At 38.2% G+C, this 22,161-nt stretch overlaps 2 protein-coding genes and 1 pseudogene across 2 annotated transcripts; 2 read left to right on the forward strand and 1 right to left on the reverse strand.

The window, feature by feature from the left end:
- Positions 1-5,612: 5,612 nt before the first annotated feature.
- Positions 5,613-21,775, forward strand: LOC107566046 (glycerophosphodiester phosphodiesterase 1-like; the record flags this gene model as incomplete). Its single annotated transcript, XM_016251420.1, has 6 exons — positions 5,613-5,636; positions 17,777-17,952; positions 18,054-18,159; positions 18,309-18,401; positions 18,535-18,746; positions 21,110-21,775. Coding segments are annotated over 6 exons (759 nt in total), but the record flags the coding sequence as incomplete, so codon positions are not given.
- On the forward strand, positions 7,807-10,181 carry LOC107566045 (heme oxygenase 2-like; annotated as a pseudogene).
- On the reverse strand, positions 10,416-13,455 carry LOC107566044 (uncharacterized). Its single transcript, XM_016251419.1, has 4 exons — positions 13,357-13,455; positions 12,878-13,161; positions 12,571-12,770; positions 10,416-11,585 (listed from the first exon to the last, which is right to left on the reverse strand). Exons 3-4 carry the CDS (start codon positions 12,730-12,732, stop codon positions 10,851-10,853), a joined length of 897 nt encoding a protein of 298 aa, XP_016106905.1. The 5' UTR covers positions 12,733-12,770; positions 12,878-13,161; positions 13,357-13,455; the 3' UTR covers positions 10,416-10,850.
- Positions 21,776-22,161: the final 386 nt, after the last annotated feature.

Here is a 22,161-nt window from a genome sequence, read left to right on the forward strand (position 1 = left end):
AGACAACTGGGTCTGACGTCAAAACGTCAAGAGTCAAGTCTTGGTCCAAACATCTCTTGTGGGGTGTCCCGCTATGCAGTGGTTAGTAGCTACCAAAATTGGTGCAAGGAAGAACAACTGGTGAACCAGCGTCAGGGTCATGGATGCCCAAGTCTCATTGATGCAGGTGGGGAATGAAGGCTAGTTTTATCAGGTCCAATCACACAGAAGAGCTACTATATAGCTCAAACTGCTGAAAATGCTGGCCATGATAGAAAGCTGTCAGAACTCACAGTGCATTGCAGTTTGCTGTGTATGGGGCCACGAAGCCGCAGACCGGTTAGAGTACCCATGATTCGTAAGATTTAGTAAACTTGTGTATGAACTGGGTATGTACTATATTTCCAGCATATGGAACAGGTAAAAGTATTACAGTATAAGACAAAGTAGGTACAAATTTATAACCTCTATCCATTGTTACTATGACACCTGTCATTGACATCAGACCGGATCTTTTTCAAGAATGACTGTAGACAGAAACATCAGTGTTTGCAGGTGTCTATGACAGTTCCGAAACCTTTATTTTCTTTTGCGGTGTATTCTGTTACTCATGGTTGATATATGTCCGTACAGTGCATCTGGTGTTCAGCAGGGCTCAGGGAAATGCTTGTGCACGAAAGCTGTCAGCAGGAGCCGTTTTTCACCCAGCTCATAACCCGATCCACCCTTGAGAGTCATTTGTTGCCTTGCATGCGTGTCACAATACAATCTCTGTATCTTGGGGGAAACTGTAAAATCCTATCTAAGAACCGTTTCCATGTCCCATCTGCGATTATGGGCCTTGTATATTTAAGTAAAGCAGGCAGTCAAGCCAACACAAATGTTTAGAAAGCCTCCAAATGTCCAGTACACATTATTAACGGCTTTTCAATTGTCTGCTACACAATACATGAATGGTGTCTTGGTGTGTAAGTCTTGTTTGTGTGATTTAGTAACGGATTATTCGTCGTTAGTCAACGAGGAGCTGGAGTTTGTGTGCCCCTCGAGGCCTCCACTCTTTGCCCCTCACCTGTGTGTGGTAATGTGGGAATGAAGGATGACTGAGAAGAAATGCCAAGCTGCAAGCACGGTACATGCCGGCCTGATGCAAACACTTTCCTTTCTTTGTTATCCAAACTGTTTCCTCCGCGCAGCACGAGGCATGTTTCTAATTATAGTCCAGCAGAGAGGCACAGCAGGCTCCCGTCAACATGTGATTCATGGTGCAGGTGACCCAGAGACTCTTCCCTACACTCTTAAAAATAAAGGTGCTTCTCGATGCCATAGAATAACCTTTTTGTCTAAATGGTTCCATAAAGAACCTTTAACATCTGAAGAACCTTTCTGTTTCACAAAAGGTTCTTTGTGGCGAAAGAAGGTTCTTCAGATTATAAAAAGATAAGTAAGAGATGGTTCTTTAAAGAACCTTTGACTAAATGGTTCTTTGTGGAACCAAAAATGGTTCTTCTATGGCATCGCTTGAAGAACCTTTTGAAGCACCTTTATTTTTAAGAGCTGTTTTCAGGAATATGAGCAAGATTGCAAAACGTGATATTGATTTTATACAAACATTAAACAAACAAGAAGTATTAAGGGAAGTATATTTTAGAAACAATTTTAAAAATTGTTTTTGCCATTTCGGCAACAAAAATAGTTCCAAACAAAACCAGCAATCCATAGCAACTGTTGTGTTTCCGAGCAACACACAGCAGTGATTCGCTACTGAACGAATCAGTTGAATAAATGATTCTGTGACTCACACATTAAAGCTGCAGTATTAAACACATTAAAGCATTCTGCCATTTTTGCCTCTTTGTCGCCATCTCTGTTTGAAAACCTGCAATTGCAGTTGTGTGCGGAATTATCTAGCTTGCGTGGGTTGTGAGTTGGCTCGGCTCCAGTGCGGATGAATCTAATGTTCTGAAGAGTATGTGTGGCAGTCAGTCACCACACCGGTGTGGATATTTACTGTACTTCGCAATAACAGATTCCAGCCTACGTCTTGGAATATGACCCAAATAAGAATTTTCACCGTATATTGCCATCTGAACAAGTAAAGTAACAAGTCTGCCACATTTGTTCTGACCAACTGAGGAAAAAAGCATAACCATAAATCTCGCTACCAATGGTGATTAAATCTAAAGTTCGGTTAGCTCATATCACATCAAACCGTTCGAATTATTATTATTGTTATACTTTAGGGCTGCACGATAAATCACATGCGATATTTAACGCGCATCTTATCAGTAAAGCCGGTTCTGTAATCAGCGGTAAATCTCCATCACCTGCGGGCTTTCACATTGAGCAGCATTAACTACACAGAGCCGTTGTTCACTGACGAGCTGCGCAAAATCACGTTCATATTCGCGCGATTTTTTTGCGCAGGTCCTCAGTGAACAACGGCTCTGTGTAGTAAATGCTGCTCCATGTGAAAGCCTGCACGTGATGGAGATTTACCGCTGATTAAAGAACCGGCTTTCTGACAAGATGCGCATTAAATATCGCATGCGATTTATCGGGCAGCCCTATAAATATACTTTATTCTCAAATGATTAATGTTAACAACATCAGCATTGGTGACTATGAGTATAGTGTGTATAAGCGAGTAGATTTCAATTTCTGCACAGTCTAATCTAATTGTCATACTCTTTGAATTTTAAGAAATTATTTGAACCCAAAACACAAATTATGCTCCCTTCGAACTGGTTTTCTTTAAAATACAAATCTTTGTAATCCCAGGCTATCTGTAATCAAAAGCACATTTATAACTGGAATATAATTTAATTTCATTCACATGTGTTTCATAAACACATAATCCTTTCTGGATTACAATCTGCCATCAAAATTATACATTTAATTATTCTGGCTGCTGTGAGAAAAGGCTATAAACGATCGGCCACCTGCAGGATCCTCACATGCGATAGCCTAGTAGCCGGGACAACTTCTTTATGTTTACAGAAGTGACGTAATGACGCAGTGCCATGCTCGAATTTCCCGCAAAAACCTACCCGTACCACTCAAAGTAGAAAACATTAGTATAAGCTAATCGTCGCGAATCGGGCTAAAGTAAGGCGATAGTTTTGAACACTGGCTGGTTATGTACTTGCTCAAATATTGATTTCGGATCATTTTTAACTAAAAAAAAGTTATGGACTGCAGCTTTAAGTGATTTGCCACCACCTAGCCAACTGGTGGATTTTGTTTGATATTCATATTCAATTTATTTTCCATCATATTTCTATATTCAAAATGTTATTTTTAAAACATTACTCTCAACAATATTTATGCAATTGTAATTGTACCAATTTAGATGCAGCTTCTGTGCCACCTCTGCAGTGCAAAGATTAATTCTGTTGGTCATAATTTCATTTGATTGGTAACAGCTCTAAATAGTGTCTTATAATTGTATTTAATGATTAAATATTAGATATTTTTCAGGCAGTAAATGTGGATCTTTCAGATGAATTTCTGGAGTGTTGATCTTGGTCTTGTCTTGGTCTCAACACACTCTGGTGTTGGTCTCGACTTGGTCTCCGTTTAGGTGGTCTTGACTACAACACTACTTACAGATTTGAACAAACCACTAACCTCAAATTTTGGCATGGAACTCATCCTGCAAACTTGAAGGATGGTACTTGAAATTATGTGGCTTGTTTACTTTGTAGATGTTTGGATGATAAAACGGCTAAAAATCTCATTGACCCCTATTGATATAAAAAAACAAAAATATCTTAGGGGTAAGCCAAAGTTATCTTTATATTAATACATCTTTATAAAGTGTGGATGGATGATAGACAGATATTATGGACGGATGGACAGATGTAAAAAATAACTCTGCGTTGTACGCATGCTCCAGAAGACAAACCAAATGTTGCCATATTACCAAAGTCATTGTTAAACTGCGCTAATGCCCTGTTAGCAGAGACACTGGCCACAGACTTGAATTACACTGATGTATAAACTTGTTCATGAAGAGATAAATTACCAAGTCAGATTATTTGTCATTACAGCTCTTGTATAATGCATAATATAGTGTACTGTAAGCAATGACCACAGTACAGCTGAAGTCATTAACTATAAACTAACACATGCTTTCTAAAAAAGCATATGAATTATTTAATAAAACTATAATTTCACAGCTGTAATTAATTACCCATTTATGATGCATAGGCCCTACTAAAATATTCACATTTATTCCCTGTTTTCATCCTAAGGTAGTTTTCTGGTCCAACTAAGGCCACATTTATACGGCAGGTCTTGATGCCCAGTTCCCCTTGGTGTTGGCTATAACCAATTTTTTGATGACCAGCTTACATCTTCTTTTAAATGTGACCCATATCCGATATCTGCATGTACACTCTACACTTGCTGAAACAACGCAAGATAGACATGCAGACCCGAAAACAGGGTTGCCAGGTCTACGAAACAAAACCAGCCCAATTGTTAATCAAAACTAGCCCAGTCGCGTTTTTTCCCTCGCTCAAAATCACATTCCAGGGGGAGGAGGAGATCGCTTTAACCCACAAACTAAACAGTGGTAGCAGTGTCAAAACAGCCCTATTCCACAGGAAAACTGCAGAAAAGTGTCCACCTGAGTTGACTCAGTCCCCACCGTCGTTTTTTTCAATGACGTATAACTCACATTGACAGGGGAATATCCAATCTGTCCCCTTACATGGCAAATGCACATGACCCTGGACCACAAAACCAGTCATAAGGGTCAAATTTTTGAAATGGAGATTTATACACCATCTCAAAGCTGAATAAATAAGCTTTCCATTGATGTATGGATCATCATGGGGAGCACAAAATAAAGAAGTCAAATTGGGCTTCGGGAGCACTTCCAAGACATAAAAGAGCTATGAAGGTGCCAAAGGTCTTTTCAATACTCGGACGTTTTCTAGGGGGCAAAATGTCTTTGTTCCTTTGTTTAAGTGGAGTGGCTTGTCTGGTGGTCCGATCTAATGGTATTGTATCCTTATGTGCAGGTCACACATGCTCAATCAAACACATGGCAGGCTGCTCCCATATTACTAAGAACACGTTGACATTTTCCATAAATAGCGGGAAGTACTTCAGATCGCTATACGCTTTGAGAAAACATGACTTCCTGATGATGTAGTAGGTCTATATGCTGATAAAAGATGACAAATGTGTCTGACTGCCATATGTGCATCCTGCATCCTATTGAATGTTAAGCACGAGTGGAAGCTTTGTCAGTGCTATAAAAATATATTGGGCTCACCATTGAGATCATATAAGCTATGGGCCTTTGTGAGAAGTTCTGAGAAGTTTTTAACAGCAGATACGGTTTTATTAAGGATTTGTGGTCAAAAGCGGCATTTGTGCCTCACAGCCAAAAGAAAGAGGAATAGATTTTTACGTTTTTTGAAGAAAATGTCAGTGCTGCTTGCCAAGTGAAAAACTCACCGTCTAGACCAGGGGTCTCCAAACTCGGTCCTGGAGGGCCGGTGTCTTCCAGAGTTTAGCTCCAACCCTGATCAAACACACTTAAACCAGCTAATCAAGATCTTACCAGGTATACTTGACATGTCCAGGCAGGTGTGTTGAGGCAAGTTGGAGCTGAACTCTGCAGGACACCGGCCCTCCAGGACCGAGTTTAGACAACCCTGGTCTAGAAACTGCATGGAGTTGGCCTTAGAACTTCACCAGAACACGCTAAAACTGATGTTGAGTGGTGTTCTGGGCAGGAAAAAAAAAAGTCAAAACAGCATACCAGCCAGTCTCAATGAATTAGCTAAATGTACTGCAAGTCTACGGTAGGCTACAAGTGATTTTTGAACCCGTTTTAATGTGCAATGCTTGATTTGAGAGATTATCTAGTTTTTACTGACATCTACTGTTGAAAAGTGAAATCACGCCGATAGTGTTCAACCAATTGATGATCTTATGTCAAAATGAAATTATTATATTATATTAATGATATTATATTACATTTTATATTATCTTTCATGGCTTTAGCAGACACTTTATCCAAAAGAAATACCGTTTGAGCTACAGAAGCCTCATATTATATTGTATTATATCACATCATATGGGACCCAGGCATAGACTTTTGTCTGCTTTTTAGGGATATCAAATGTTTGGAGGTTTGATCATAAACACTCTTTCTCCTTGGTCTTTAAATATGACTGATATTGACAGAATGATCAGATTTAGAACTCTTTGGGAAACATGATAATGTTTTGTAATTATCATTTAAATCTGGCTAATTTTCAAATCGTTTGCCTTAAATAGACATCTCAGAAAAATGTTACGGGGTTTCAAATTGGAATATGACTTTTTGTTCCAAAACAGGGCATAATGTTCATACATGTCTTCTGTACACTCTTAAAAATAAAGGTGCTTCACGATGCCATAGAAGAACCTTTTTGTCTAAATGGTTCCATAAAGAACCTTTAACATCTGAAGAACCTTTCTGTTTCACAAAAGGTTCTTTGTGGTGAAAGAAGGTTCTTCAGATTATAAAAAGGTAAGAAAGAGATGGTTCTTTAAAGAGCCTTTGACTGAATGGTTCTTTGTGGAACCAAAAATGGTTCTTCTATGGCATCGCCTGAAGCACCTTTATTTTTAAGAGTGTAGAGGACACCAGGACAAACATCATGTTAATCAGACATTTTGGGGAGACACAAGAAGTCAGTAGGGAAAGAAATTATAGATCAAATATTACTATGAAATATGAGATATTCTCACAAAACTGTTGCTAAGTTATTACTCCCATTATTACATGTATTTTTTTCATTATGGTTTGCCCCATGAACACATTAATATGCAAATCAGATGCATAGTATAGAATATACTATACATTGTATAGAATGGGAATACCAATTTATGGACATTTTACACACATATTCCATAAATTGCAGTAGTATATCAAATCATTCTGTTATATCTTTCATGACATAGTTAAGAATCATCTTTGTACAAAATGTGGCTAAAATTAGCCTGAAACCTAAAAAATGATTGGTGAATGAAAAAATAAAATATTGTCTTTGCCTATACATGCCTTTTCGTGTCTATTTTTATTTATTTATTTATGAATAATTTAGTCCTGGCATCCTCTACAAAGGACAGTTTAATATGAATATAATATAAATATATATATATATATTTAATATAAATATGAATAAAATATATATTTTTCAAAAATGTTCATGTTCAATGTTCACAAAGAGACCTAGTGCGTTTTACTTTACTGTTTTTCAACCCAAGTAGTAACTCAGTATAATTTTTCATATCTATCTGAAATAACAAAAAGTTGGGTTTTTCTTTCTCAGTCCCACAGAAATCACACATAACATCTACATCAGTACGAAATCTAAGAAAAAGAGTTTTAACAGGGTGCATTTTCAAATGTACTTCTCTCACCTTATTTGTTATGCAATATTTTTTAGGCAGCAACCATGCATATTTCCAGTCAGTGCACTCAAATTTAGAATGCCAGTATGTTTGAGAAGATATTGGGCTATCTGCTAATTGACAGCATTTTATTTCTCTTTCTAAAATCCTGATTCCGTGAAAATAATATTTGTTAATGTAAAGAGTCATTGGGTTACAAGTAAAAAATAAAAAAGGAGATATTGGGCATCCCTGCCTTATGCCTCTTTCTAAGAGAAATCTGGGGGTAGTGCCATACTGGGCATCATACACTAACTAGGTTATTTCTACAATGTCATTAAAAACTCAAAATGAAGAGACTCTACATCCAAGCCAGTAGGTGGCAGTATAGAGCATAAACAATTTTTATTTTGATAAATCTCTTTTTCAGTCCTGATGACCTGTCAGAAGTGTTGACGGCTGGAACCAAAGAGTCTCATGACAAAGCAGAGAACTCGCCATTTGTCAAGGACTTCCTGAGGGGAAGAATCAAACAAGAGCTATTTAAGGTGAGTCTAGTGTTCATGGACTCCTGTAGAGTTTGATAAAAGAGCCGATCGTGTTCTGACCTCCATTCTTGTGCTATTTTGTCTCTTTTTTTTCAATCTCCAGCTTGGCACAGCTGCCCTGTACTATGTTTATTCTGCCATTTAGGAAGAGATCGAGAAGAACAAGAACCACCCCATGTTTGCCCCATTATACTTCCCCTCTGAGCTTCACAGACGAGATGCCTTGGCCAAAGACCTGGAGTATCTCTACGGTGAAGACTGGGAGAGCAAGATCTCCTGCTCTGCGTGGAGCACATTCACGAGGTGGGTCGTGACGACCCGGTTCTTTTGGTCGCGCACGCTTGGACCCGCTACATGGGTGACCTGTCAGGAGGACAGATTCTAAAGAAAGTGGCTCAGCGGGCCCTGAAACTACTGGTGAGGGAGTGAACTTCTACCATTTTGAGGGCACCCACAACCCCACGGCCTTCAAGAGGCTGTACCGCAGTAGGATGAATGAGCTGGAAGTGAATACTGAGACCAAAAAGAAGCTGCTAGACAAAGCCAACCTGGCTTTTAAATATAATTTAGATGTGAGAGGATTATCAAATATGACTTCCTTTTATTGGTTCGTTAAGGAAGGAATCGTTCACCTTAAAATGAAAATGTGCTTATGATTTACTCACCCTCAGGTCATCCAAGATGTAGATGCGTTTGTTTCTTCATCAGAACAGATTCATTGCATCACTTTACTCACCAATGGATCCTCTGCAGTGAATGGGTGCCATCAGAACAAGAGTAAAAACAGCTGATAAAAACATTACAATAACCCACAAGCAATCCACATGACTCCAGTCCATCAATTAATGTCTTGTGAAGTGAAAGCAAGATGTTAATTGATGTACTGGAGGCATGTGGATTACTTGTGGATTATTGTGATGTTTTTGTCAGCTGTTTGGACTCTCATTCTGACGGCACCCATTCACTGCAGAGGATCCATCGGTTGAGCAAATGATGCAATGCTACTGTTCTGATGAAGAAACAAACTCATCTACATCTTAGATGGTCTGAGGTTGAGTTCATTTTTGGGTGAATTAAGTTATGTGCATTTATGTACATAAAAACATTAATGTTTTATTAATAGTGACTTTTGTACTTCCTTTCTCCATGTTCTTTGTTTTTCCATTAGGTATTCACAGAGCTGCAAAAGATTGGGAAAGACATAAAAGAGGAAGTGCAGGACACTGGCTTTCATGCTCATATGGGTGGAGACATCAGTAAATGCCCCTACTATGCAGACAAAATGGGTGAGGAAGTTGTTAAGGACACTATATTTCTGAATATATTGTTTTGTATTATGTATATTTAAAATGCTTTGTTGTTTTTACTCAACTGCTTCCCTCATTTTCTGTCTAGCGGTAAGTGGAAACACGACCTATGCATGTAATTTTGCCAAGATGCTGCTTTGTCAGTCCACAGTACTGGTGATTCTGGCCACATGGGTCGCTGCTGTCGCTGGATTGGCTGCTTGATACCTCATGTGATCACCTTAACCCGAGTCAGCCAATAAGAAATGAAAATAGGAACAGCTGGGCTTCAAAGTGGAAATCTTTCACTCACTGGGTCACTTTGTGAAAATGTTGCTGCCGATCTTATAAATATGTAAAGTCACTGACTGAACTTTTTATCCATGCCACATATTTGTAGTAAATACAATGCTTTTACAGGAAATTCTTCATTCAGTTTTCCTTCTCAGTCAAGAGTGTGAGCACACTTTCAAGGGCATGCTTGAAGACATGCTTAAAGAATCTGGCCAATGGCCATTTGTGATTGCAGTTGCACATTGTAATACACATTTCCATAGAAAACATATTCAGGTATGTCACTGTGGTGCAGTGAATAATTCATAGGAGTGCTCTCAGTTCAGATTTTTATGTCCACAGAGTGTGGCTTTATAACCAAGGGAAAACATAGACATTTTACATTTTGTACTTGAGGTTATTGTATTGTTACCACCCAACCAATCAAAACAGCAAATATGACAAAGAAATGTACAACTCTCATTAGAAGGGTTTTACTCCCGTGGCTCTTTTCTAATCAGTTAAATACAGAGTTCTGGCATGAAACTCTAGATGGCGCAGTCCGATAGGTCTAACTCAATCTGACCTAATGACATCATTATCACATGGCACAGCTGATTGGTTCTCTCCTTTATCGGTAGCAATGAGCTCGCTGCCAACATTCAAATATATGATTAGTGCTTGCCGTAGCAGTGCAGCTTGCTTCAGAAACCCTCCACCTTCCCCAGCTCCACCTGTATAGATCTGCTATGAGGTGATTCATGTACGTACGCTATATGGGGGGTTATTTCATGCATGTTATATTTGCAGCATCAATATGTGTTACATGCTCACAGCAGCATGTTGTGGATGTCTTGGCAGTAGCAAGTCTCTGTACTTGCTCTGCTGCAGCAGCAGCGTGGCAGATCTATTCCGCCAAGACCAAATACATTAACATTGTCATGTACATTACCATGCCAATGCCTCCGAGAGTTGTCATGACAGAACTGATGCTGTTATAGCACTTCCAAATCTCATCTTCAGGGAGGAAAAAAATGAAATATGTAGTGCCCTACAACTGCAAAACACAGTAGTTACACCAACAACAAAACGTGATACATTGTAAACAATATACAAATAGAAAGTGCAGGTAAATAAATGTGATTTCATCCTATTATCTTGCTGTTTTTCAAAACGGGTTTGTTACTTTACTGTATTTTTCATCCGTTTTCTAACACTGTAAACATCTGAATGGGTCACCGAGGTGTAAAATGTAGCCAAAACTTTGGCCGCAGAAATAATATACAAAGTCAAGTGAAACCCTGACTTATATAGAATCATGCTCTTATTTTACATTCAGCACAGCGTTAATTTGCTACTGTTTGCTTTAGAGATGCTCAGTCTTCATGTGAATATCGCGTTCCAGACACTCTTTGCACTCTTCCGCGTGCAGTTTCCTGAAACCTATATTCATGTCTCTTATGGCTTTCCTATAGGTTTCATATGAACATGCCTTTGCACTTTTGCCTTTAAAGTCTTTATACATCATCATGACGGTTACATTGCTTGATAAATATCGCCTGCTTTCAGCATGTTCACATTTACAGTGACTGACAGTTGGATTGAACGATTCAATGTGTTCGTGAATTGGCGACAGATCTATTTTATTGGCCGGTGGGTGACGCCCTCTGCGGTCTGGAGGAGGAACTGCACTGGACGTGTTGCCCGTCACGCTGACAATCATGCTGTCGTTTTTCGGGTGGTATCCCAATGTGGTTAGGTAGCAGGTTTTGCAAACATCTTGAGGTTGTCCGAGACTGTTATTTAGATGATACTGAAAAGTCTTGTTGCGTCTGCTGGGACCTCCCGTCGTGAGACGGTTTTTCAATGATTGGGTAACTGAGTGAAATACAAAAGCCCACTTGTCGCTGTGTGACATGTCCTGATAGGCATCAAATATCTCTTTTCTTCGAACATGCAGGATCTTCTCCGTACATTTCTTTCCACATGTAGGACCACAGGGTTTGCCCATCTTTGGTGTCCTTTGACTTCCTATTTGTACCGGACAGAATTCTTCATCCTTGAGTGCCATTTCATCTTCTTCACTCCCACTGTCTGTTTCCTGTTTAATAGAATTGACTTTGAAAGTGCCAAGCACACGGTTTGTTGATCACTGTTATGAACAGATTCAGATCTAACTGAATTGAATAAATCTAGCACTGATTAATACTGATATTAGACTTATCAAATTAGATAAATTATTCAAATGTTTTTTTTAACCTTTTAGATTAATCACACATAGGGGTGGGTGATATGACCAAAATCTTATATCACAATACGAGTAATTTTATTTCATGGTAACGATATATATCACAATATAGTTATTTTTGCTTTAAATAAGGTCTTTATGATATCGAAATTTTTGATACCATAGAAATTTCATAATTCTTGCCACCAGTATCAAGATCAGAAAAAAACTAGCTTAAATAAAACAAAAAAAAACAACTCGAGCTCACTGAAGACAAGTAAACACTCAGCGATTAAAAAAAGAATAAGAAACTAATTACAAGCAACAGGACAAAAAAAAAATAGAACAAATAAATAACAAATGCTACATACATTGTCTAGAGTAATCAAATGTATAAAACACTGCATATTCTTCAGCGTGTAAATTAAATATATTTATTTTTATTAAAGTTACAAAAGTGATTTAGCTGTCACTTTAAGAGCTGCCCTGATCTAATATACTGTTACACATGTGTTTTCTTCGACGGGCATTTTGACACATACAAGTGTGTGTGTATTTAACCGCTCAAGGCCTATAAAGCGGCAAAAATAACTCGGTTCAATACAGTCTCTCAGACAGCGCGTGCATATAGCAGAATGAGTTCTCTTTTGTTTTCATTCTTACTTGTTTTTAAACCACAAAGCTTAAAAACGTGTGCAAATGATACGTTTTCGTGACCATGTAGCACAGCCACTACACGTGTCTAGCGGTATACTGCCTACCCCTAATCACACACACCATTTAATTATAACAGTAATTACAATCAGACTTAGTAATTTATAACAGTAGGCAACTACGAGTACCTGACAAGGTTACCTACCTCTTTTTGTCTCGTTTCCGGACAGGATCGAAGATCACTTTCCAGGGAAGTTAATGACCTTAGATCTTCCATTGGACTTAAATGGTTAGCCTCTGTGATCTCATGAACATTGTTTGCTTTGAGATCTTGCACCATCCTTATAATTTTCCTCTGTTGCTCCATAAGAATTTATTGTTTAGTTATTATGTCATGAAGAAGTGCTGAAACAATAAACACAGGAATTGCAAGGTTTACCACACCACCCATGCTATGAAATGAGCATTACACTAGCAGTGAATAAATGTTAGAAAACAGAAAGGAATCTTACATGTTATGAATGGGTCATAGCTCGAGAGACTTTTTCTCTGGGGTCTGGGTGTTTCATGATGCCACGGTAACTGTGCCACCTGTTCGGGAGACTGTACAGTTGTGTCCTGCCAAACAGAGGGGTGCATTTGTCTTTGTCCTAGAGGACTTGGTTGTAACTCATTAGAAGATGAGCAAATCCTTTTGGATAAAGGCTGTATTTGAGAGGCTTGTGGCAAATAGTTTTTTAGGGGTGTGGTAGCCTCCTCATCACTGTCATAATCATCCAGTAGGCGCCTGTTTCGTCTTTAGAGAAGGCAATAAATTTAATGATCACTAAATTTGATGAAGTGAGGGTGGTATGTTAATTATTCAGTGAAATATTCCCTTTTTGCAGTTCCAAAAGAAAAATGCATGTTATTTTTTTTTTAACTGCACAACGAAACAAGGACCTGTTAGACAGGTCTGTGTTAAAGAATTACATAATATACACAATCTTACTTTATTTTTCGTTTTGGTGGCCTCCGGGAGTCGGGCTCATCCTCTGACTGGAGATCGGTCTGCTGTTCTGCAAGAGGCAGCTTCTGGCGTGCTTCACTATAATTATCTATGAAAGACAGAATTCAAAAATCAGAACAATCCAAAAAGTTGTTTACCATTGAACCTTACGCAATCGGAGTTATATTAAAAATATCCTGGATCTTCCAAGCTTTATAATGGCAGTGAATGGGTGTTATTCAATATTCCAATAGAAGCCCAAAAAAATGCGTCCATCCATAATAAAAAGTGTCCTAATTTTCATTTTTGGGTGAACTATCCCTTTAATTCTCTGAACTGCCATCTGTGTTACTGGCCCATCTGTGTGCATGAATTTTGTCCGTGTTTTCAATCCCTGTACTTCACTGCTGCTTTCTGCGTGCACAGCTTGCATTTCAGATCTGGCTTCCAGATCTTTTTTTTTCTTTCTGCAAGTAATTTTCAAAAGGAAATCCAGATATTAGGTCTAAGTGACCGTGAAATCTGAAATTTCAGCTGAGCTGAATCAAATCATAGTGTACACCACAAATTATGGGCCATACAACTTACTGAAACGTTAAACAAATGAGACAAGCAGCAATGCATCGGCAAAGTCATGCATGGATAGACAGAATGACGGATTTGCTAAAATGCAAATTGCAGCAGACTTAAGCATGAAATTGTTATACACTTGTTCAGCAAGACAAACACTAAGAACAACTGGCCTAGTATATAGTAGAACCTGTCTAAATTCTGTTGCTTTCCATTTTAGTCTTTCTTCCAGACTCCTTGGTTTTCTGGCAAATTCAAGTGGGACAAAATCTCTCAGAGATAGCTTTTACTTGACGCCCAAGAAGAAGACACTGTAAATGCCAAATCCACAAATCCAACAGTCTTCGTACCACACCAGGGCACACCAAATGCATAGAATCATGAGAAAAACTACTAAGCATGCCTATATTGGTTTCGACCAGAGGTCAATGTCCTAAGTGGTGGTCTCCATCCACAGTTTGCTTAAAAGACTCATCCGTCCTTTGAGATGCATGAATCTCAGGGAAAGTCATGCGGTGGTTCGCGTAAACATCTGTTTGAACACACTTTTCACATCCAGAATAGCGACTATTCGATTTAATGCATTTGACAAAGGCTCTAGCAGGAACATCACATATAACTGAAGTTACCTTCAACCAAAACGTCTAACCACAAATAACAAATCCCTCTCTCAAGCTATTAACTCCTGTACAGGAGCATCTATGTAGTCTGAAAGGGAAGTTTGTTTAGTTAATAAAAATAAAGCAGTTAAAACTGGTCTTTTCATAACAGAATCCCGCAAAAGACCGAGAATTTAAGAGACGAGCTTCTAAACAAAGGTAGACCCATCTTTATATTTAACGTTAGTCAGAGAAGAGAGGAAAGAATTATACATGAACAAAAAGCAACTCAGGTAACGCTCTGTAGAAGAATTGGTGAAGTTAGTTGAGATTTTAAAAAATGCAAACTTACATTTAAGTATTAAATGATTGTAGCGTGATTGTCGAAGTCCTCCAGACTGTGTTGGTAAATATTAGCGGCTGACTAACTGCTACGCAACTTCCGGATCCTCTGTTGTGTGTCACGAGGTGCACTCTGGGAAAAGTAGTCCTTTTTTAGTAAAGCGGATTTAACGACGTAGATGTAAATCAACTACTATTTGCAAGATGCACCGCAAACTACGTCCGCAACCACAACTATGGATACATTCAAAGAACTAAACTCCTTTCTATTGAGATTATAGATGTATACCCTTCTGTTATTATTATTTTTTCTTCCTTTTTTTCTTTCTTCCTTTCTTTTTTCCTCTCATGAAATGTTAATATCCTGTTTGTAATGTTTCTTTATGGTATGAATATTAAATGTTCAGCATATACAATAATATATATATATATATATATAACTAAGCATTGGCCCAGACTGCTTTATTTTTTCATTACAAAATACACATGAACAATGATTCATTATTACAAGGAAATTCTTTCCTCTCTCCTCTGATTAACGAAATCAAGACAATCCACTCACTCTAAATACTCATTCAGTCTTATGTCTTGCATGATGCTGCACGGACTGATCCATTTGTTTCGATCATTCTGCAAACATTTCGTTTTGTTTTTCTCATTCTGCACTGAAACCTCCTTGTCTGCCTTAACTGCCCATCAAAATAATCTTGTCAACAGAATGATCAAGTCTTTTCTTTAAAAACACTTTTAATACTGCCCCCTCGTGATTAATTACTTGTATTCATAGTTCTTAAATCGCTTTTGATAAAAGTGTCTGCTATTTAAATAAATATCCTATAGGCTAGGATATTTAACTACAACAAAGACATTTTCCGTTTTTATTCTTTTTGACAAAATGAACTTTATGATGATATGACATAATAAATATGAACCGTTTAACACCACACACATCTTACACAAGATGTTTTACTTTTAAAGCACATTCATGCCAGAGATCTTTGATGTACTCTTCGGGTAATCACAACCCACCCAGATCTCAGCTGAATATTTTCTTTTTCTGGTGGACCATCCAGCCATGGCTATCTGTTTGGCTGAGCTGTGGCTGGAGTATTGCTTTGTGTTTCTTTTGGTTGGCCAGACCCCAGCCAGAGCTCAGCCTAATGCTGTTTGGCTCAAGACTGTGGAGAGAAGAAAAAAAACAGTGCCAGAATTAAGCCAGACTCTGTTGCTATCTGGGAAATCTTCAACGCATTGTGTGTCTGCTGAAATAAATAAATATGCATTTTTAAAGACAACACAAAGTGATACAACAAGAATCACACACTGACAGACCGATGTTCGATTCGTGAACGAGTCGTATCTTATGAATGAATCGGTTCAGCTCGTTCAAATGAAAGAGTTTTTAACGAATCAAATATAGCGGTTCATTGGCTGATTGAACAGAGAGTCGTTTCTGTAATTACTTGAGGCATGAGATCTATTGAAGAGTGCATTTACTCAACAGAATGCATCAACCAGCAGTACACTCATTATGACCGAAGAACATTACCTCTTTTTCCGTGAAGGAACATTTACTCCTTTTCAACCGCAGTCCTGCTTCCGGCAATCTATCCAATACTCTAGCAAGAGTTTGGAGATGCTCTTCATCATTACGACCGGTTACCAGGATATCATCAAGGAAAACTGCCACATGTGGAAGGACCTTGCAGTACCCCCTCAATGGTCCTCTGCTCACATAATGCATTCTTTGTCCTCCTCTTTTACGTCTTCCTCCCCCATGGGAGATGGATTCCCCAAGGGAAGTTTTTGATTTACATACTTTCATTATGTGTCCTTGTTTTCCACATTTATGACATTTTCTCTGCTGCTTTTTAAGCAAATACCAATACAGCTTTAGCCTGCCCTCTACAGGTCATCACTACAACTGACACTTCATTGTCACTCTACAACAGTTTCTTTCAAACATGTCCGCCTGGTGATGAACCAAAAGCCAGGAGTGTTGTAATGCAAATATACATGCAAATATTATATCTAGATTATGCAGAAATGCAGATGCTTTTTTATTTTTATTTGCCAAAGCGACTTACAATACAGGAGCACCAAGCCAACAATATTCAAAGTATACAATGTATAATTTATTTAAATTATACAAAATATGTTGCATTTATGAGGCCACGCGCAATAAAGTCTCAGTTTTTAAAAATGTGTATCTAAACTTTAAAGTTTTATTTATTTACTTGCTTACTTCCATTTGCTCCATTTAATTATTTAATGTATATTATTTTACTGCATATTGAATATCATATAAATGTCTACTTTACTTTCGTTCTTTTTTTAAATCACCATCACATGTTCTTTAACCTCAGAAGCTCATTTCTTGTATTTCTTTTATCTTTCAAACATTGTGAAAGCATTGCATTAAGCCGAGGAGTGTTGTAATGCAAATATATGCATGCAAATCTAGATTATTTACAAAACAAAATGTGCACATATGCGTTTGGCAGATGCTTTTTAAAAAATGTTTTACCAAAGCAACTTGCAATACAGGAGCACCAAGCCAACAATATTCAAAGTATACAATGTATCATTTATATAAACTATACAAACTATGTTGCATTTATGAGGCGAAGTTTTTTTTAAAATGTGTATCTTAACTTTAAAGTTTTATTTATTTACTTGCTTACTTCCATTTGCTCCATTTAATTATTTAATGTATATTATTTTACTGCACATTGAATATTATATAAATATCTACTTTCCTTTCTTTCTTTTTTTTAATCACCATCACTTGTTCTTTAACCTCAAACATTGTGAAAGCATTGCATTATCTGTGGTTTTCCTCAACAGTCTGTAAATCTCACACCAAGCACTGGTTTCTTCCTCTTATAATGACTCTTATTTCTAAATGAAAGGCGAGTGTGAATGGAGCCACGGGTGTGGAGCTGGACCTGGAGTTCACGGCTGATGGGGTTCCCGTACTGATGCACGATGACACCGTGGACCGAACCACAAACGGATCAGGACCACTGAGCAAGCTGCTCTTCTCTGAACTGCGCAAACTGGATGCAGCAGCCAAACACAGATTCAGGTTAGATGGGAAGAAAGACAGCCTTGTTTCATGCATAGAGAACAAATAATCAAGACCAAGTTAAAGACTGCAGGTGGTATGTTTTTGTTGGTTGCGAGCAGTGACCGCTTCCGAGGTGAGAAGGTTCCAACGCTGCAGGAGGCAGTAGAGGAATGCATCAAGCGCCAGTTGACCATCTACTTTGATGTCAAAGGTCATCCAGATGAGGTACCATCAACTGTCAATGGTCCATTGTTGGTGGGCCCGTTTGTGTGCACCTCAATCTTGATCCACAGTTTCTTGCTTAGCAAGAACTTTAATGATTCTTGCATTGGGAAACAAGAATATTAATGCTTTCATGTATCTGTTGTGCACAGGCGGCTGCAGCGCTGAAAGAATTGTTCCAGAAGTATCCAGTGCTCTACAACACAAGCATCGTCTGCTCATTTGAGCCCAAAGTCATCTATAGGGTAACATAATCCAGTCCGATTGCATTTGATGGGACCTGAATTTCCTCATATTTTTAACAATTCATATATTCTACATACATATACATATTTTTTTCTACACTAATATAAAAGTGTATTGGCTGATCTTTTCCAGATGCGACAGGCGGATCCGAATGTGGTGACCGCATTGACCCATCGGCCGTGGAGTCTGAGTCGGTTTGGCGACGGGACGCCGCGGTTCTCATCCGCGTGGAAGCACCACTGGATGCAGGTGTTGGATGTGCTCCTGGACTGGGCTCATCATCACCTGCTGTGGAACCTGTGTGGAGTCTCCGCCTTCCTGGTGCAGAAGAACTTCATCTCGCCGTGAGTCACCATGACATTATTGCTATTTTTAGATTATTATTGTGAAACCATGTCATTGTGTGTATTACATTACCGTAAGGTGTTTAAACACACCTACCGCAGGTCCTAAAATAAATTGTACATATCTGTCAGTTACAGAAAAGCAACCACTGCATGTAACTGCTGAAATGGGAGTTATTATTGAATGTGACCACTGTGTGGTTGTATTTTAAAGCACTGGCCATTATCTTTGACCACTGCTGCACAACCCTAACACTTATTTTCTTAGTCCTCTCTGAAATGCTACAGGTGGGACTTCAGTGGTTGTTAGCGCTGTCAGGCATCATATTATTGTTTATATTTAGAATTAGGGAGTCATATGGACAGCTTGGTAAATTTGGAGCACTTATGCCTTGTCCACACTAATGTTTTAGTTTGAAAATGCATCTTTTTCTCTGCGTTTTGGCCTTCCATCCACACTGAGACAGTGTTTTTGTCAAGTAAAACGGAGCTTTTTGAAAACAAAAATTGAAAAGTGAATAAATTTGAAAATGCTGTTTTCGTGTTGTAGTGTGGACTGTGAAAACGAGGTATTTGAAAACGATGACGCATGTTTAGTCATGTGACGCATATTGTACCAATAGATATCCATGTTTATACCGGTATTGTGCCTGTTATGTGCTATTCACTTTCACACTGTTGCTACAGATATGTTACTTTGTACACTCTTCATGTTACAGTCCTGCAAAGATAACAGAAATTTTACTCACAATTGCTGCCCTGTGGCAAAACATGAGGGCAGTTGCGTTTTATATCGTGAACTTCATCAGTGAATGATGAGAATTTTTTAATAAATAAAATGATCCTGTCAGAGAAATTGCATAAACTTATGTCTGTTCCCTCTGTATCATCTCGGTGAGCTTTTATGAGGTTTTACACATGCGCAGTAACGTTTTCCGATGTTTCAGTGTGGATGAGTAACTTTTGTAAAATGCTAGTGTGGACGTAGAACATTTTATAATAAACTATTTTCAAATGTATCCGGATTAATGTAGACATAGCCTTATTTCATGATTTATACACTAAAACTCATCTTGTATATAGATTTTTGATGTTTAATGTCCCAGACAACCTCTGTAGTCTAATTTAGCCACTTGTTAGCAACTGCCTTTTTCAAGATGCGTAAAAGCTTAATGAAGTAAGTGGGGTATATTACTAATGTATTTTATGTCAGAAAAAAATGTGAAAATACCTTGAGTTTGTGTTCACCACAGACCGTATTTCAGGCATTTAAAGGGGTCATATGATGCAATTTCAAATTTTCCTTTATCTTTGGAGTGTTACAAGCTGTTCGTGCATAGATAAGATCCTTAAAGTTGCAAAGACTAAAGTCTCAAATCCAAAGAGATATTCTTTATAAAAGTTAAGAGTCAGCCACACCTACCTAAAACGGCTCGTTCTAACACGCCCCCACATACCTACATCACGATGTGGGAAGATTTGCATAACACCGCCCAAATGTTCACACAAAGAAAGAAGGCGTAACTTTTATTCTCGCTGTAGTATTGTTGCCGCCGCTGCCATGTCGTGAAGACGCTGTGTGTTTCGTTGTGAAAGCGACTTTGTTTGGCCTTCCAAAAGAGGACACGACTAGAACAGACATGGTTTTATGTTTATGTGGCACAATACGCAATGCGTAAAAAGACAGTATACAGTAAGTCATTATAATCAGTAATTATGTCCCCACTGGATGCAACAAATGCCTCGTTTATAATGGGTTTTACTCATTTTGTCTCATCGCGCCGGGACACGGCATCACAGTATGGTAAGGGGCGTAACATTTCCATCACACGCTTGAGGTATTCGGCCAATCACAACGCACTGGATAGCTGGCCAATCACAGCACACCTCGCTTTTCAGACCGATGAGCTTTGTAAAAATCAAGTGTTTCAGAAAGGCGGGACATAGAGGAGAAACAATAATGTACAGTATGTGGAAAATAATGTGTTTTTTTTTTTTTTACCTTAAACCGCATAAATACATTGCATTACACCAAATACACAACAAAAATGTTCTTTTTAGCAACGTCATATGATTCCTTTAACCAAAAGCTCATTAAAAAAACACTGACAATGGAAATGAAAGTGCTAAAATGTTAACTCGTTTCTAGGTTTTATGACTCATTCCTGCAGTACTCCATACAATAAATGCATTTTTTTGTAAAAAAATCTAAATCAAAAATCAAAACAGGCAAGTACATACATACAAGTGAATGTGACTGTATCTGTGTAGAAACATTTAAAGTTGATCTAGTCAGTCATCAGTGCCACCTACAGTATAGGAGTGTGCATTGCTCTTTAAAATGGTCACTGTTCTTTCACTAGGGACTATGTGCAGTACTGGGCAGCCCGCGGTGTAGAGGTGGTGGGCTGGACGGTGAACACGGCTGTAGAGAAGCAGTACTACCAGCAACTACTGAAGATCAACTACATCACCGACAGTCTCGTAGAGGACTGTGAACCTCACTACTGAAATGCCACATTGTACAATAACTAGGTTAGGCCTTTAGCAATTCAAGCAACTAAACTGTTCTGCTAAACTCAAAATATTATAAAAGTATGTCTGTAATGAATTGCTCTGATTTAGGAAGCATGCTGTAGAGACTTGAAATTGACAGGGTAACAAAATGCTTTCATTGTGTACAATTTATAATATGGGAGATGTAAATATCAATGTTCAAATGTACTGTACACACCCACTCAGGTGAGCCAATTTGACTATACAGGTAATATCATTATTTTATTTCCACTTTAATGGCATTATTCATTGAAGAAGGACATTTTTGAGGACAGAGAGGGGAATTCAGTGGTTGTTAGCGCTGTCAGGCATCATATTATTGTTTATATTTAGAATTAGGGAGTCATATGGACAGCTTGGTAAATTTGGAGCACTTATGCCTTGTCCACACTAATGTTTTAGTTTGAAAATGCATCTTTTTCTCTGCGTTTTGGCCTTCCATCCACACTGAGACAGTGTTTTTGTCAAGTAAAACGGAGCTTTTTGAAAACAAAAATTGAAAAGTGAATAAATTTGAAAATGCTGTTTTCGTGTTGTAGTGTGGACTGTGAAAACGAGGTATTTGAAAACGATGACGCATGTTTAGTCATGTGACGCATATTGTACCAATAGATATCCATGTTTATACCGGTATTGTGCCTGTTATGTGCTATTCACTTTCACACTGTTGCTACAGATATGTTACTTTGTACACTCTTCATGTTACAGTCCTGCAAAGATAACAGAAATTTTACTCACAATTGCTGCCCTGTGGCAAAACATGAGGGCAGTTGCGTTTTATATCGTGAACTTCATCAGTGAATGATGAGAATTTTTTAATAAATAAAATGATCCTGTCAGAGAAATTGCATAAACTTAT

Source organism: Sinocyclocheilus grahami, unplaced genomic scaffold, assembly GCF_001515645.1.
Source record: "Sinocyclocheilus grahami isolate Dianchi unplaced genomic scaffold, SAMN03320097.WGS_v1.1 scaffold1042.1, whole genome shotgun sequence".
Taxonomy (NCBI): domain Eukaryota; kingdom Metazoa; phylum Chordata; class Actinopteri; order Cypriniformes; family Cyprinidae; genus Sinocyclocheilus; species Sinocyclocheilus grahami.

What these genes read in the sequence shown, in the direction of transcription:
- LOC107566044 (XM_016251419.1), bottom strand. Translation starts at nt 12,732, where the DNA reads ATGGAGCAACAGAGGAAAATTATAAGGATGGTGCAAGATCTCAAAGCA. An exon ending in CGGAAACGAGACAAAAAGAG is followed by an intron (nt 11,586 to 12,570) that starts GTAGGTAACCTT and finishes TCTATTAAACAG; the next exon opens with GAAACAGACAGTGGGAGTGA.